This window comes from Asterias amurensis, chromosome 4, assembly GCF_032118995.1.
Source record: "Asterias amurensis chromosome 4, ASM3211899v1".
NCBI lineage: Eukaryota > Metazoa > Echinodermata > Asteroidea > Forcipulatida > Asteriidae > Asterias > Asterias amurensis.
The window spans coordinates 1,640,614-1,657,880 of NC_092651.1; the positions used below are offsets into that span (position 1 = coordinate 1,640,614).

General features: G+C 37.5%; 1 protein-coding gene across 2 annotated transcripts; it reads left to right on the forward strand.

Moving 5' to 3' along the window:
• The first annotated feature begins 251 nt into the window (after window positions 1–251).
• LOC139935928 (uncharacterized) lies at window positions 252–16,940 on the forward strand. 2 transcript variants are annotated; one of them, XM_071930567.1, is made up of 5 exons: window positions 252–509; window positions 4,002–4,263; window positions 9,601–9,896; window positions 10,929–10,989; window positions 11,402–16,940. In XM_071930567.1, exons 2-5 carry the CDS (start codon window positions 4,104–4,106, stop codon window positions 13,189–13,191), a joined length of 2,307 nt encoding a protein of 768 aa, XP_071786668.1. In that variant the 5' UTR covers window positions 252–509; window positions 4,002–4,103; the 3' UTR covers window positions 13,192–16,940. The 2 variants fall into 2 exon arrangements, with proteins under 2 accessions (XP_071786668.1, XP_071786669.1); XM_071930568.1 differs by having other exon boundaries at window positions 4,032–4,263.
• The last annotated feature ends 327 nt before the right edge of the window (window positions 16,941–17,267 follow it).

Sequence of the window (17,267 nt, forward strand, 5' to 3'; positions counted from 1 at the left end):
GCATTGTTTCAATCCAAAGTCTTCTTTAATAATTTAAGTCTTTCCTAATCTTCTTGGCGATGCGATCCTCCCACTCCCATAAAAATACATACATGAGTTTGAGTTAATTATTTTGTACTAAAATCAAAACGTGGAAAACACTAGAAACGCTTCAACACAAGTCTATTTTCTATACTCGACATGCACTGCTTGCACTCTGTGAGTGCACCAGCAACGCGCGCCGCATTTTATCAACACTGACCGGTTACCGCCACCACGTAGTACACAAGCACTTTCTGCTGTGTGGCTGCGGGGAATTCATAGTAAATTCCACGACAAGATCACATTTTGCCGATCGCAATGACCGAAGAAGACCACAACAAACTATCAGACTTGAGAGGGGCTGAATGATTGCCAATGCAATCGTGACTACCGACTCAGACAATGCTCAGATCATCATCGCTGAACAACAAGGATTTTACTTTCTCAATCTCAGTCAGTACACACAGTTCAATTGCAGACAAAGAAAGGTAAGTAACAAGTTTACTTTTTTAGTTTTAATTGCACCAATTTGTATTTTACAGTTGTACAAAAAGTACAGGATTTGGTGGGACCATGGTGGGACTACTGTACTGCGGTACACTAAATTATACACAAATAAACTCAATCAAACACATGCCATGATTTGCGCTGTATAGTGTATGGTTTGAGTCTTTGAGTTCGAGTTGTTGTGTTGATCGCCTCATACACTAATCATACATATCACATAGGTCCTATTTACATGTCTTTCCTTGCTGCTGGGCCCTATATGGCTCTGCTTACCGTGAAGGCATACACTTACGGAAGCAGGGAATTGTGTGCTTACGACAAGTGTGCTTCTAGAAACTATAAGGCTATAGTTTCTAGAATAGAAGTACAGCAAGTGTATTTCATATGGCATGGGTTATCGACGAATTTAGCTTCAGTGCGTGCATATTCCACGCAACTACTTCTATACTAGTACTAGGCATTCTACGCTTTGGCTAGCGCAGAAATTTGGCGCTAGCACATAATCGTAAGTGGGTAATCTTGTGATCGTAAGCGCAGAATTTGGGGGTTAGTTAGCAGAACCATGAAATGGGGCCCTTGTCATCTCGCATGCCCCTTCCAGCCGTTTTTTCAACAAAACAAGTATTCCCGCCTGACTGTATTTGCTGAGTTGCTGGAATACACTGTAGGTAGGGGGCTTACATTTGCCTGTTTTTCCACAATTGTGGCTTTTGGCCATTCAACAAAATCAGCCAGGTGGATTAGCGATAAAGTCTTATATAAAAAAATAATGTCTGCGGTAAAAATGTTAATTTTGGGGGGATAAATACAAATCTAACTAACTTTAAAATGTTTGTCACTGAAACTATTTTGTCTGAAATGCCCCTGTTTAATGTCCAAAACTCACCTCAACTCAAGAGGAGTTTTAGAGATTCAAATTTTAGCAGTGTCCATTTTTGTGAATGCTGCGGCAGGAGTACGTTTTGCCATTTGATGTGGCGTCACCTTGTATTTAATTTTAAATGAGGTTTGAGGTCATTGTAATTTTGTTTAAAAAATCATCGCATTTTGCTGACATTTGACTTGATTGATATATTATGTTGACAAAAACCAATTTATGACCCTGCCGATAAGTCTGCTATTAAATGATGTTATCATAAAGGATCTTTTCTACACATCTTGCTAGAGCCTGTTGTTGTTAATACAAAACTTTTGTACATCAACATTTCAATACAATTGCCAATGATATGTGGTTTACTGAGACAGTAACTCATCTTTGTATAATTGATATTCAATGTATACAAAACTTTGGCCCACTTTTACAACATTGAGGTGGTTGGGTAGTGAACAGTACTATGTCAATCCAGTCACTATGCACAGCCTTGGCTTCTGTTTTGGTTTTAGTGGTAATGTATCCTTGGCTAGAACAATCAACATGAACATGATGAACAGTTCAATGGTGACATTGAAAAATAAGCCCTGACTGAAAGTTCCACACACCCACATACATATTATTTGTGTTTATGAAAAGTAGTGGAAATATGGACGAGTTGGCTTCTCAAAAAGCCAGACAAAATTGCAAAGCGTGAAGGCATTTCAATTCATTATTCAAGCTGGCACTGGTCCGTAATGCCATTGTCAAACCTATTTGTATTATTGAATTGGGAAACGACCAGTTAACTATGGAAAATTGATTGGTCTTCAACTAAATAGGGTTAATGTTTGAGTTGTTTTCCTCTATAGGAAACTAATAGAATTGACATTGTGCCACCAACCAAAACCAGGTGAACTGACTTTTGGACACTGTCAAAACCCCTACCTTGACCCATCATGCAAAACTCATAGTCACCAAAGGGTTGTTTGTGGTAGAATAACATCTTATATAAACATGGACTTGTCTTAGCCCTTTGCTTCAAAGGATTTCCATCACAATTTCTGATTTTTAGTCTAGCAAAGCCAAAAATCCAGCCCCATCTGGAACAATAAAATAAAAAACCCAAAACAAACAAACAAGTAGGAATGATGACAGGTTACAGTTGCAAAATATTCATATTGTCAGATTGTTCATACATAAAATGTACACGTGTGTATACATACTTGATTTTAAATATTGATCAAGTTTTGTACACGATTTGACTAGCTCAGTCTACCACAGCAGTCGGTTACATTATTATTTGATTATAAATCAGAGGCGCTCAACGGCGTGTAGTGTAACAGCTGTATGTGGCGACAAAGGAACATCTGCCTAGACAATAACAGCCTTTAGCTAGACAGAGGATCTCTGTGTTACACTACCTGCAACTGTTCAAGCATTTATTGAATTATTACTGTCTAAATATTGTATGATAGAGTTTAATGGAACTTAATGTAGTGTAGATTATTTTATATCTATCGCGTTGAAACCCTTTAAATTAGAGTGTAACCCATCTCATACAAAGCCATTACTCTAGTTTTTATCAGTGGAATTCTATCCTCAGTTCAGGGCCAAGCCAGAGGGCAGTGATTTTAGTGTTGGATTAGTAAAATCATGACCGGACAAGTCTGGCAGTCTGTGTGTTTTTCAATTCTATTCAACAGTACCTCACCATGCTCAATGAGTAATATCTTGATTAGACACAAATTATTTGCAAATGTTGACTTTGGAGCCTGATAAATGACATTTAATTGTGTTGAGTACTTTTTGTATGAAAGCACAGAGATAAAACATCACTTACAATTTATACCTTTAAAATAGTGCTTGTTAAAAAAAACCCAGTAAAAACAAAACGAAACAATAAAACAATCAAATGTTTGATACATGTTTGTCAAAGTCAGGAAGTTTTTTCACTCGTGGTTCTGATCTTGTAAAATTCTGGTCCAGAAAACATTTTGAGCAGTGTAGTTGGCAGACAGCTGTCGCGGACGACAAAGTCAAGTTTAGATGCATCCATCAATGATATCTTCCTCTCCTCATCTTGTTGTCAGTTTGTTGGTGAAATACTGAGCAACAAGCCCTGCAACAAGCTTACCTGGCTGCAGTCTTGTTGATTTTCCCCGAAAATTCAAACCCTGCTCAAATGTAGACAAAATTGATGTTTGTTGAAACAGCTTTTTTAGACAGAAACTAAAGAGACTACAAAGGCTTGATTCCTTTTTTGCAAACAACATTTTTTCTTATTTTCGTTCTGTAATTGTATAGGGCCTGCTCTCTACTAACTGTTGGCGTTTGTACTGTTACTATCAATCAAGGCAATTTCGTCTCATCGAAGAGAACTAAAGAAGGGATTTAATATTAATTAAACAATTTCCAAGAAACCTTTTAAAGTAAGAAAGGCAGCTTGCCTAATGAGGCAATCTACTTAATTGTAAAGCCAAGTCCCAGTGTACTGGATTTTGTTGATGCATTGCTTGTCAGTGTGTACGTTTGACAACTTCATTGCCAACATAAGGGTATTGACTGCAAATTTTTGTCAAAAACTGCTGATCAAAGACCTACTGACATTATGATTGTGCAGGTAACAAGTTTCCATCATCGATGTCTACAGGGTACTGCAGTGGTTGGATGAGTGAACGTTAAGAGTTGTTGAGGTATCGGCTGACTAGCCCAGGGTACCCTCATGGATCGTAGGAGCCAATCTATCGCATTAGAGAAACAACATGTCCATGATGTGTACGAACGGATTGCTCCTCACTTCAGTGATGCACGCTACAAAGCATGGCCCAGAGTCAAGGAGTTCCTATTGGGCTTAGAGCCGGGAAGCATTGTAGCAGATGTAGGTAGGTGAAAACAAAGCATAGGGCAATACAGGAATGCAACTCTTCCGCGTTTCCGCGGAATTCTGTTTTTTGTTTTTTTTACGTGTAAAACGTTTTTTTTAAAGCCTAATATTTGCCTGGCAACAACAGTGTACAACTACAATCATGTAAAATAAGCCTAGTACGTGCTAACAGTGCACCTAAGAGCATAATAAACCTCAACATTTTCTAGGGTACCATTGTGGGTATCATGTCCCGTGGCGTTTCGGCTGCCTCGCTCCGCACTTGCATTGTGCCTTTGAAATGTTTCCTCTTTTTTTTCAACGGGCAGTTGCATGCCTGGCAATAGCTGAGGCCCTGGCTATAAATGTTTGTCACTTGGCAATCTCCAAGAACAAAAGGCAGTCACATTTCAATGTTCATATATTTTTCTTGGGGATTGTAAGAGCAATTCTCGCATTTTGACACTATGCGAAACAAAGCCTGCGGCTTTGACAGGAGATAAAATGCACACTGATAAAAGTTTACAGATTTTCCAACATCATTACACTTTTTAACAAAAAAGGTCATTTATGAATGGAATACATGTACATGTACAAGAGTTGGTTCTGTCCTCAAACGCCAGCCTTGACCAGTACTGGCCACAACCCTGCCAGAACAAACGTTCACTACCTCGTCCCACTCTTTTTATTCCCTGAATATCAGGCAACCGGAAATGGCTCAATGTCATTAATATTACAATAATTATGATTCCAAAGTAAATCAATAACTTGAATAAACAATCCGGCTTAATAAACATCAACAACTTACGCTTGTTTACATTGCTAAGCATTTACTTTCAGTGTGACACAGGCTCCATCTCAAATACATTTTTGTTACAAACAGAGAGTGTGCATTAGACTGAATGTATTGACACCCATAATGGATGAGTTGGCACAGAGTTATTTACTCTTGATTTATTATATTTCTGTATTTAAAGTGTTTTTGAAAGAATCGGACAGAGAGGAATAACTATAACATTGACGCTTGTATTTGTACAGTTTGTACTACACTCTGCAACATTAGTGCTACATGTATGACTTTACGCCTTTAAAAGGTTTTCCAGGACACTGAGTTTTTTATTGATGAATTTCAAGAAATCTCATCATAAACATCACTTTTTTTCAAACAGTCCAAAAATGCAAAAATAAACTTGTCATGCATCTTGAATCATGCATTGAATAATAATGAAGTGAATTAAAACGCGTACTTGTGATAAATTTCTCCACTCTTGCATTGGTCCAATGAGAATTTTGCTTGATTTTAATGCATTATTCGCAATTTTTAAAATATGTGCATTAATAATGGTTTGTTTCCTTTCAGATAGTTCTTGTTCATATTCACCTTGGTGCAATACAGACAAGTGACTATTTCATTACTCAATCCACACATACTCAGTATACCACTTAGTCTTCATTAATGCTTGCCTCCGTATTGTCTGGAAAGAAATTATATTTACAGCAGCAGCAGAGTGGAAATCGACATTAGATGACCCTGAAAAATATTGATTCAAAGTCTATGGAAATCCTTCCATTAACTATCACTTCAAATTTATATTTGTATGAATTTGATTTTTTAAAGATTAAAATTCAGGAATTCTATCACCATTTTGTCAAATATTCATTTTGAAGTGAATTAAATGCATACTTGTAATAAAGTCCTCCATTCTATCCATCTCAGCATAAACGTCATGTCAGTCATATGATCCCTGCTTTAGTTGAACAGGGTTTTCTTCATCATTATAAATCTGGCTTCAAAGGTATTGTCCTGCCTTTCTCAGAAATGGTTTGTATGGCTTGCTTTGGGAAGTTACTTTGTCATGTTTCCGTTTGTGTCCATAATATCCACATGTAACTGATACACTCTACTGTTGTATTTGATTGTTGGCTTAGTCCAGTGGGAATTGCAGAGAGTGTCCGTTATCATCATTTCGGTGTCGCTTCCATTTTTATGTATTTTCTCTTGCAAAACATTAAACCTCATTTTAAAAAGATCATAATCATTGTTTGTGATGCAAACAAAGACACTTAAGTTTGTGACACATCAGTCAGCAACTGAACTTTTCATTTGGCTGATTTCTTCTGAAGTCATTAAAGATGATATTAAATTTATTAAATTCAATTCTCAGAATAAATGAGTCTGCATCATTTATGTGGACTGCGTGGGGCAGTTTCCCCTCAGGAAAGTCAAACAGCTACACAAATCTAAACAAGCAAGGCACAATTTTTTTAATTAGGTTTGGAGGATGATGCCATATAACATTATCGCGCAAGGTCTTTCTTGGAAAACATTCACCAGAGGCCACAATCTAATTAAATCTTACAGTAGATGAGTACACACTTTAAACAGAGCCACCCTTGAAACGCTTCAACCAAATCAATTCTTGTACTTAATAGAGAGTGCACAGAAACAACAAATTGACCTGCGCCATGAGACCAGGGATTGGCAGTAGGGTTTCCACTGCTAGATGTAAGTCGTCTTAGATAGGATAATGAGGTCTCGTCATAGCAACTGAAACTCAATCTTACTGTATGTCTGATTGTTGTACCCTTCCTCCCATTAACTATACATAATTCAGTTGCGTCTGATCAATTTGTCACCCCATTTTTTGTAGAAGGATGGCCTCCTGACAGGGCTGGGTTGCACAACTTTAACATGTATGGATTACATCAATAAAAACGGCTTGCAAGTAAATCGTGTAGGGAACATAATATTTCCACTGATACTCTTAGGTGTTGTAGTGCTCCATTTACTGATGCTGATTGAATAGATCTTTGTTAATTCTTGCCTGAGTTATTGCTCAGATAGTCCACTTGTGTACAGATTTATATTGAATGAACATTTTCTGATTTTGCTTCCTTTTTTTGTGTGTTCATGTTGGAAGACCAGGCTCAAAATGTTTTGCTTGACTTGATATGAAAAGAGAAAAATAACTGACAAAAAATGTTTTCACTATGGGACAAAATATAGCCCAAGGTATTACAGGGGTCAAAATGAAAACTGATCCACGACAGGACAAGTCCGGCGGTCTTGATATTTTCAGTGTACAAATCCAGAAATACGAAGTTACTGAAACTGCCATAAAATACAATTACCATAACAATACAACACAAAACCCTTTTATTTCAAAAACCAATTACAGGAAATTTTGATTAATTATGCTCAAGTAGACCATACCTTAATAAAAAATACAAAACATATTTATTGATTTCTGTTGCTGCTCTTGATAATATAGGAATTCATTTTAGAAAATTGAGAAAATAAAACAAACAGGGAAAGTGCCAACCATGGTAATGGAGAGGTTATTTCAAATGTATTGACAGAAGTCTGATACCGGAATCAGCAAACCTCTGGGAAGTACATGCTAATGATGTTAAATTTGCTCAATCTCATCTCAAGCAATCTAGCAGAAAAAAACTATCGATTTTAAGAAAAGGTCAGCGGTGATTCACAACAGCGCGGTTCACAATCTTCACTCATCTTAACACAGTCCCTGAAAGTAGAGGTTTAGTCGTGTGTGCAATAATGCACTTACCAAAGGAGTAATTTGCTGTCTGAAGGAACATGCATAGACCTGCCTGATCACCAAATCATCATCTTCTCTAAGAGCTTGAGGTGGATTAGTCAAGCAGGTTCTCTTCATTCTAAGTCCTCATGATGAAATCACCTTGGGGGACGCATGTCTAGGAAAGTAGTGGTGGGGGGGGGGGCTGGATGTGGCAGCTTGTCATGTGAAATGCATATTTGCTAAGACACTCTATATTATGGGATTTGAGGCATTGCATAGTGAGGTATCAATATATTTGGTTTGTAGGAACACCATCTATTTGCGAGGAGTAGATTTTTCAGACTACTCGGTTAGAATTGAGAAGTCTCCTGGAAAATAAAAAAAATGTACTTTACGGTAGTAGAATATATCTATAGCAAGACTGTTCTCTAAAGAACAAACTCTACCTGGCAAATTTTATACTCTACATTCATAGACAGATATCACACTTTAACTTTGTCTGCATTTAAAAAATAATTATGGGGTTTGCTTTCATATCTTTCAAACTGTTCACACATTAAGAAAAACATTCAGTGGCTCCTGCAAAAAATTCTGTTTTGAAAAACAATACATTACATAAATAAACGCACACTCGTATGCACTTGTCTGACATTAACAAAATCCAATTCATTTGATTGTGTACTCTCCTTGATATTAAAATGCTTGAACCCTTTTTACAGTCCTGACAAAGTTCTTCTGGGAATGATTGGGGGAGATTAGATGAACGATAAGTTACAACCAAGTAGAACATGATTTATTATGCTCTACATGATTGTATCTTATCAAATGGCAAGCTATTTTTGGACATTTTTATCGAACTACTGAGGAATAGATCTAGACAAGATTCTTGCAGGAAGTAGACGACAATCTCAAAGTGATGGAAAGACAACATGTTATGTGACGCCCCACACTAAAATTGGATAGTTCTCAGAAATAGTGAAAATGCAAAATGTTTACAGCAACATTGAACAAGACAAAGGTCCAGAGTCAGGAATTACACAGTAACCCCCGGAAAAGGGATATTACAAGGCATGTTTCCTGGACCTTGGGTCGAATCCACTAAGAGCTAAGATTGATCTTAACTGCAAATCAATTGTAGTTGCTAGGTAAAGTGTGATGTCACAATACAAATTACTATGGTAATACTAAAAATTTGTCTTACGACTTTACGATGAATTTTATTGCTTTGTTAAATCGAGCCTAGGTGTCCCTTTTTGTACTGGTGAAACAAATCGTAGCAGGGTAGGTTCATGCCTGTGCACGCTACACACTGAAAAGTCTGTCTGCGAGCACAAATTGAGGGCGCCTTGAACTTGTGCCGGTCCTAATAAACCACCTGTCGAAAGTCAAGACAAATTTTGCGGATAAGCACATCATGTGACAAGAGATAAAGACCACTAAATATTTTGCCTCATTGGGACAAAATCTCAATTTGCCATTGTTTGCATGCAAAATTCAGTCTTTTCTTAAAGCTCGTGCTAGGGTCACCTGTCGAAAGTCGAGACAAATTTTGCGGATTTATAAGCACATCATGTGACAAGAGATAAAGACCACTAAATATTTTGCCTCATTGGGACAAAATCTCAATTTGCCATTGTTTGCATGCAAAATTCAGTCTTTTCTTAAAGCTCGTGCTAGGGTCGAAACGTAAGGCCATTAACTATTTTTTGCATTTACATGTAAACCATCGGTCCTTTTGATTAGTAAGTTGTTTGCAACAGCTAAATCTATTTTCTCTCTTCTTTTAAGTAAAGTTTTTCTCTTTTTTTCAGGCTGTGGCAATGGGAAGTACCTGGGAATCAATAAGCACATTTACAAGATTGGCTCCGATTGTTGTTCAACCCTGGTCAACATTGCTCACCGTGCTGATCATGAGGCCATGGTATGTGACAACATCCGTCTTCCTTACCGAGACAACAGCTTTGATGCTGTTATCTCCATTGCTGTCATCCATCACTTTGCGACTACAGAACGACGAGCTCAAGCATTAAATGAACTGGCTAGGATATGTCGTCCTGGTGGACAGATCATGATCTATGTTTGGGCAATGGAACAGAAACTGAGAAAGGTCAGTGTACTTTACAAGCCATTTAGTTTAATCAGGTTTGTGTGAACATCATGTGGAAAACTCTCTTATGAGTAGTGTTGGTTCGGAAAAGAACCTGTGGTTGACCACTCACATTTCGATCGGTATGCTCTGATTGTCTTTAGGGGATCGCTGCTTAAGTACTGCCTTGTAGATTAACTGGTTGTTGGGCGTGGCTCAATTGTGCGCAAAGGCGGAAACAGGAACAGAAGAGAGAGTTTTCATTTCGTGTTACCGCTAACCTCACCTGATTTTACTTGCACCATGCAAATTTCAAATCCATTTAGTTTGTTGGACAGCCGAGAATCTGTTAACTAATAGCAGGCTAGTAGAGGAGGGATGAATCACCCTACATGTATTTATATCACTAAGTGAGTGTATATATGCAAATTCAAACAAATAAAGCCAGATTGCTTCCACTTTACCAGCCTAACCTTTCAACTTTTTTCTTTTGTAAATCAATCATGTTATGGTAGTTTGTTCATTTTCTTCTTTCCAAATCCCTCAAATTCACTTGATTTGTCTTGCTGGTCTTGTTTTGACATTATCATCAGTTATTTTCTTTGAGTGCCTTTATGCTTTGTGTACCTCTTGTGAAGGTGCATTAACTTTCTGGTTAGTCTTGGCCAAAGACATCAGTTATTGATAGTGGATAGTGTACTGCGCTTGGTTGTAAAATCATTTTAGGGCGCCCTCTTCACCATGATTCAACCAACTTGGCTTTCCAGTCAAGAGAGCCAATCAAGCTGGTTTAAGTATGTCATTAGAGGGTGTGCTATAACGATTTATAGCTGAGCGCAGTACACTGTCCACTATCAAACACTGACGTCTTGGGCTAGAACTACTTTCTAGTTTCCTGCCTTGGAGCTTGAAACCCACTTTTAAAATGTAAAGATGTAATGTACATGGGTAAATATCAAATGCTTAAGTCATTTAAAACAAAGGCACTCTGTTTGTGATCCTTAGTATATTGTTTGCATTGATCTAATTTGAAAGGTTTCTTCTTCCCCACAGTTTCATGTTCAAGATGTTTTGGTTCCATGGCATTTGCAACCAAGGAATCTCAAGAACAAAGGTAAGTTCAGTTTTGTTGTGTACTAATTGATGATGATGTCACTTTTAGTAAAGTATCTCTCATGTGGCTTCCCAATAATAAGCTTCATTTTAGGGATTCTGGGTCAGTGTTGTTGCTGGCCTCTGTGGGTCTCTTGTCGGCACAAGACGTCATGGTCGTTATCGTGGCAAATCATTCCAAAGTTGTTGTTGTTGTGCTGAAGAGAGCCCCTTGGCATTGATGGAATCGAGCTGCTTTTCATAAGTGTGCAATTTCTTGAGTATCACATTTGTAAAGCATGTTCAAATCCATGAAATGAGACTTGAATGTTGGAGCTGCACATTAACCTAACCCATATTTTTTTTTAGTTCAAAGCAGACGCTCAACTTGTAGTTATTTTTCTAAAGTTTGAATTATGTTCTTCTCTTTTCAGAAAGATCGAGAAAATTTCTTCCAAACGGTTCGACCAGCAACGGCTCTTCTGTTGAGAACGATGTTGTGAAAAATTCATCGCATAAGTTAAAGATGCAGAGCTTTCCAACTGCTGCTGGTAACACTTATAGTATCTCTCATTCTAGTCTCAGAAGGCAGCCATTTATACCTAGCCAGAGCTCAACCGAACTTGTGAATGGATTGAGTAAGCCAGCCACCAAGCATACCAGAAGTCCTCTCTTAAGAACAAATTCTGACCAGGGTTATGACCCAATTACCTATGCAGAGAAGAGTCACTTTAAGAGGTTGCTCATTCCAACACGTTCGGACTCTGTTGATGAGGTCTTTGTCAACATCAGTACTGAGGAAGATCGCATCACTTGCAAAGAGCTGTTTACCAATGATATCACAAATATCAAATCCCACCACTCGGTTTCGAAAGAAACTGGCCCAAAGAAAGCAAATGGGACTCCTCCAAGAATGTCATCCATTGAAGGAAAGGAACACAGGGAAACAGTGGAAGAGCCCTCTTTGTTTGAAAGTTTCACATCAACTGCAACTCAGATACTGCGTGCAATATCCAGGCAAAGTAGCCTTGAAATAGAGAAACAGTCTCCAAAAGAAGTCAAAGGTAAGGGACTTGAGATGTCCACCTTTGGGAAAAGCATTATATTTTGTGATCCAGAAATCAATGGACATGTAGATAAAGAGGTTTACTTAAATTGTAATGGCCATAAGAGCGTTCCCAATGGCTACTCTCAGGGAAGTTCAAGTAATTGTGCAATAGATGATATTTTTCAGAAATTAACTGTAGATACCCCAGCTTCTGTAACTAACGGCATTACTCCAGTGCAGAATGGGTACTCATCAGACAAAGAAGGTAAAGAAGGTATTCAGCAGACCCAACCTTCTCATGATGTTAAGATCTACAACTCAAGTACCTCAATACCACTCAAGCCACTCCAGACCAATCAGCCCATCATTGGGATGAACTGTGTAACGGCCCAGGGTGAGGCTTACCATAAATCCCGCCCCTTACGACATTTACCACGCATGGGCGTCGGCAGAGAGAGAGATTCCTCGGTGGAGTCCGTCTCCTCCTCTGATGATAGCCTCACTGCTTACCCCGTTGAGATGAAAATCTCTGACCAAAGTTATCATTTCAAGACTGCCGAACAAACTGAAAATAACCCAATTTGTACCTATCCTAATATTCCGTCCAAGAAACATACCAGAACACTTAGTAGTGATTCAGATTGTGATTCATTTGTACATATTACAAATGGGGAAGGTCAGGGATCAGTTTCAAGTGAAGGGGATGCTAATTGCAATGACACAGCATCAACTGTACTTCCCACATCAACTCAAAATTCTTCTCAATGCAATGGCAGTGTTGCAACTTGTACCTTAGTGCAAGTACCAAGTAATCAAGAGCCAAACACTGTAAAATCAGAGGTCACTAAACAACTGGAATTGAAATCACTGCCGGATACTAAGCTTAACTCCAACAGCCAAGCGGATGACCTTACTCCAACCAAAGATACATGTACTCCAACTCAAAATGGCGCTTCACCTGAAGATAAACAAGTTCTTCAGACTTCCCCTAAACCTAGTATTCCATTCAAGAAGAATGACCCCTCACTTTATCTACGTTACTACCATGTTTTCCGTGAAGGGGAGTTAGCTGACCTTATTGAACAACATGTTGATAGTCTTCATATTATACGTAACTACTACGACCATGCAAACTGGTGTGTCATTGCTGAAAAGGTACAGGTTTGGACCATATGAGCAAAGAGTAATGTTTAGCTTTATCTGAATAATGGCAAATTAAGCCTTTGGTTTTTGGAACTGTTTGATTTTTTTAATAAGGGAATAAAAGGGTAGCGACGAGTTCTTAAACGGCCATTTAAAACCGGCAGGGTCGTTGTCGTGTGAACCCTGCAAGGTTTTAAACAGACGTTTAAGAACGAGTCACTACTTTTTTTTATTCCCAATCATAAATGCCCTTAAACGATAAACAAAATACATTTATGGAAAGTTTGACAATTGAAAATTCAAGGTTTAAAATATTTTTTCCCAAAAACTTTGTGAAGAATCTGTCTTTTTGCCCGGCGAAATATGTCTCAGGCCTGTGGTCTTAGGTAAAATTTTGAGCCCGGAAATACCATAATTGCTGTACTCAATTTCATTACTATTTGCTGAATTTTGTTCAACCTCCCTATTACTTCTTTTTTTGACATATTACAGGGTATTCCATTTTAAGCAGAGTCCACAAGTATTGGTTTGTAGGTGCTGGAAAATATTATCGTGAATTCATTTTCAGGCAATGGTTACAAGCGATTATGTTATCTTTAATAAAGATGTACTGTTTGCGCAAACTAAACAAAAATTTTGTTGCGCAGTGTTTATGCAAATATGTTGTGAGTATTTTGTATACTTAATATATTGGTAGGGTTTTTGAAAATTAATGTTTTCACCACTGTAGTGTGAGGGCTATTTTGGGCAATACTTTCTATCAGTTATTAGGAAACTGATATTCTATCAAGGTGCTGTTCAATATTGTTTTCATTCTATCATTCCATATAATGTTACCATTCAGATTCATATTTCTATTGTTCATACATTATTCTAAGAATAGAAACATATTGGATCACTGCTATTCAAAGCTTACAAATAACAACATGAATGTGTCTGCTATCTTTACCATTAATTCAGTGCAGATATAACTCAATATTCAAAATGTTTTTAAATAACTTTTGTGATGTTCTGTCATTCTTTACAAGTTTTTGCAGGTAGTATTTCCTGGAGCATATTTTAATTTTGAAGAATGTTAAAATGCGCATTATTGCAAACAATGATTTATATCAATTTTTAAACCATGTGTTATTTGTGTGAAGCAGGCAGCTTGCAAAACACACTTGACGCTTTTATGTGTCAACCATGTTTGCTTGGCTGTACTGTATTATTTATACATTTACAAAAGTGCAATCTAAATGCAATCTGTTAATTACCCAATAGGTTTGCCTACTGATTGAAGGTAGTCTGTTTAATTGAGTTTAACATCAGTGCGACCGAGTCGCATATGCCGAGTCTACAATGCCCTGAAATCACTGTCTCTTGGGAGAAGTAACAAACTATACGCTTTGTTGTTTTTTCAATGATTGCAACCCAAAAATAGAAGAGTAAAGCCAGGGCCCAATTTCATAGTGCTGCTTTACGGCTGATTTTGTGCTTACTTTACGATTCTCATTTCATAGCACTGCTAACCATAAGCATGAAAAGGTATGCAAACCTTCCTGCGCTTACTGCTTGAAAATGAATCCGACGTATCAATCTAAATCCATGGTGAGTTCGCAAGGCTACCTAATTTTCTTGCTAATCTGTGAAAAACTCTTACGCTTAAGCAAATTTTTCTGCTACAGTTAGCTTGGTTAGGATGAAAATCTGCTTACCATTAAGCAGCTTTATGAAATTGGGCTCAGAGCTTGTATAGTGCAGTAACTCAGCTGGTTCTTGTTTAATATTTTTGAGAGACAGTAATCTTGTTTACCCGATGCTTAGTCTGACATGACCTCATATTTCGTATTGTAAATTGTACTTAAATGTGGCCCTAGGGGCTGATTTCATAAAAGAGCTACACTGTAAGATCAATCTTAAGGCCATATTGTAAGACTGAAGGATGATTTCTTAACGTCAACAAGCCCAACTTTTGACTGTTTGAATTACAAAGATTCTCAACACTGCCAACATTATCTTGAACCTTAAAGTCAAAGTGAAAGTCATTATAGCATTTGTATTCATTTTAAAGAGGTTCTAATATCAAACATTCCCCCATGATAAATGCAAAACAATATGTTCACCCCGCCCCATGACACATGAAATTGATCATATAGGCCTAAAAAAAAATACTTACAGAAGAAATGAAAATGTTTATTTTTGAGTGACTTGTTCTTTAGTATCAATCATCCACCATAATGATCTGATGCTACATGAGTTGCCTTTGTAGTTTTATATTAACATTACTAACCTTTAAATCAAATTTTTAGTATATCTGGCTGTCTTTGCAATAGTTGTTTTGTTTTATTAGACAAGCTGAAGCAAGAAATTTGTACAAGCATTTTCTTAAACCTAAGTAGATTTGCTGGCATTGTTTATATTCCTGTAAAGTGTATGTAATTTTCCCCCTAAAGTAGCAGTTTTTCTGTATCCCTAAAGTAATTGGTACTTTATATTTGTGGCAATATTTTATACCAAAGTAAGATGTAGTTTTATGGTGTAGTTATTACATTTTAAGTATTATTTGTAGTTTATAAGATGATATGGTGCTGTGGATATAACTTAAATAATTTGACATCCAAATAATGGACTGTACTTTGTTCATTTATTCCAGAAATGAAATAACCCAACTCATTTGTTGTGTAAATATTATTTATGTCGTACATTATTTACATAGCCACATTTTGTATGGATGTTTAGCGAACTACGCACTTAGCAGAATACTTGTGTCTAAGCAGTTGGCATGGACGAAGCAATTAACAATTACCTCTTAGTTCATTATGACCAATCTTTTACTTGTGGGTTAAACAAAGAAAATTTACTAGAGTCACAGTGGGATTTGAACTTGCTACCTCGGGATTAATGTGTCGACGTCATGGGAAAATACGTATCACAGAGACTCTGTATGGTCCCCCATAATGAGAAATAAACATGGGCTGAGGAAGGATGATCTAAAGAGGGTGCTATCAGAAGAAGTTTGGACACAGCTCTCCGCATGGGGGGGGGGGCACTCAGAATCTCCGGGGGGACAGAATCTCCTGCCGCACCGGCGCTCTATCAATTGAGCTATATATCTATCTACCCCTTTTGTTGGTAGTCTCTCTATTCTGTCAATATCATTGTACGGGGGTGCCAGCAATCAGAAGTCAGAAGCCATACAACCTGTAACTCCTGTACAATTGTGGTACAAAGCATACATTTTGTTTGAAAACTAATTTATGGAATTGTTTAGGTTGTGAGACAATTTCAGCATTGTTGACTTGCTGTACATTGCTGTTTGTTGGGGAGGGGTGGAAGGGGGGGGGGTAGGCATAAGTTCCACTTCTGCTTTGAAAAATAGTAACCAAAGTCTCATTCCATCTTCTGTTTTTGTATGCAGATAATCATCACATTAATATACTTAACACATTCATACCTCCAATGTATGGTGTGTTTTTTTACGGTATAAAGATATATTTCCATAGTTTTTAAAGTTTAATAAGCACTACTTAGAGTAACATGACAATTAACGGGACACTTAAGAGATGATAGCAGGCACCCTACTGAATGGGCCTTTTTCACTTATATCGTCGCTGAGAACAACAGTGGACATTTTTTTGTTAAAAGGGATGCCCGCTATTGTCTCAGAATATTCCATTGGTTGATTGTTTGTTTTAGAAAAGTGGTCGCCTTTTAAGATCAGTTTTGATTATGTGTGAGTCAAAATAGGGTGCAATGTGTTGTATTATGTGTATATCTTTTGTTATTTAAATAAAAGATTGTGTGTGAACAAAACAAAAAAGCTGTTGGACTGAATTATGAAATAATTTTCAAATACCTTACACAGTCTTTGTTCTTACATTTTTGTGTGTTAGATAAACTTCTTAAGAAACATGTCAATCATGGTGCTTATAGAACTCTTCTACTGTTTATGTTCAACAATTTCGTATCCATTGTTTAGACCCCTTGCGTAACGCGCAATGCACCTACACGTGCCTATCCTGTCTGCCATTTTGCGAGTCAAAATACGCACAAAGGAATTGACTCCCTAAAAGGTGGAAATGGTAGCAGCGCATTTTGAGGTGCAATCCGTGTTGTGCAAGGGGTGT

Bases quoted from the DNA above. Each gene is read 5' to 3' on its own strand.
- LOC139935928 (XM_071930567.1), top strand. From the start codon at position 4,104: ATGGATCGTAGGAGCCAATCTATCGCATTAGAGAAACAACATGTCCAT. The intron at 9,897-10,928 runs GTCAGTGTACTT...TCTTCCCCACAG, and splicing joins TGGAACAGAAACTGAGAAAG to TTTCATGTTCAAGATGTTTT. The intron at 10,990-11,401 runs GTAAGTTCAGTT...TTCTCTTTTCAG, and splicing joins AAGGAATCTCAAGAACAAAG to AAAGATCGAGAAAATTTCTT.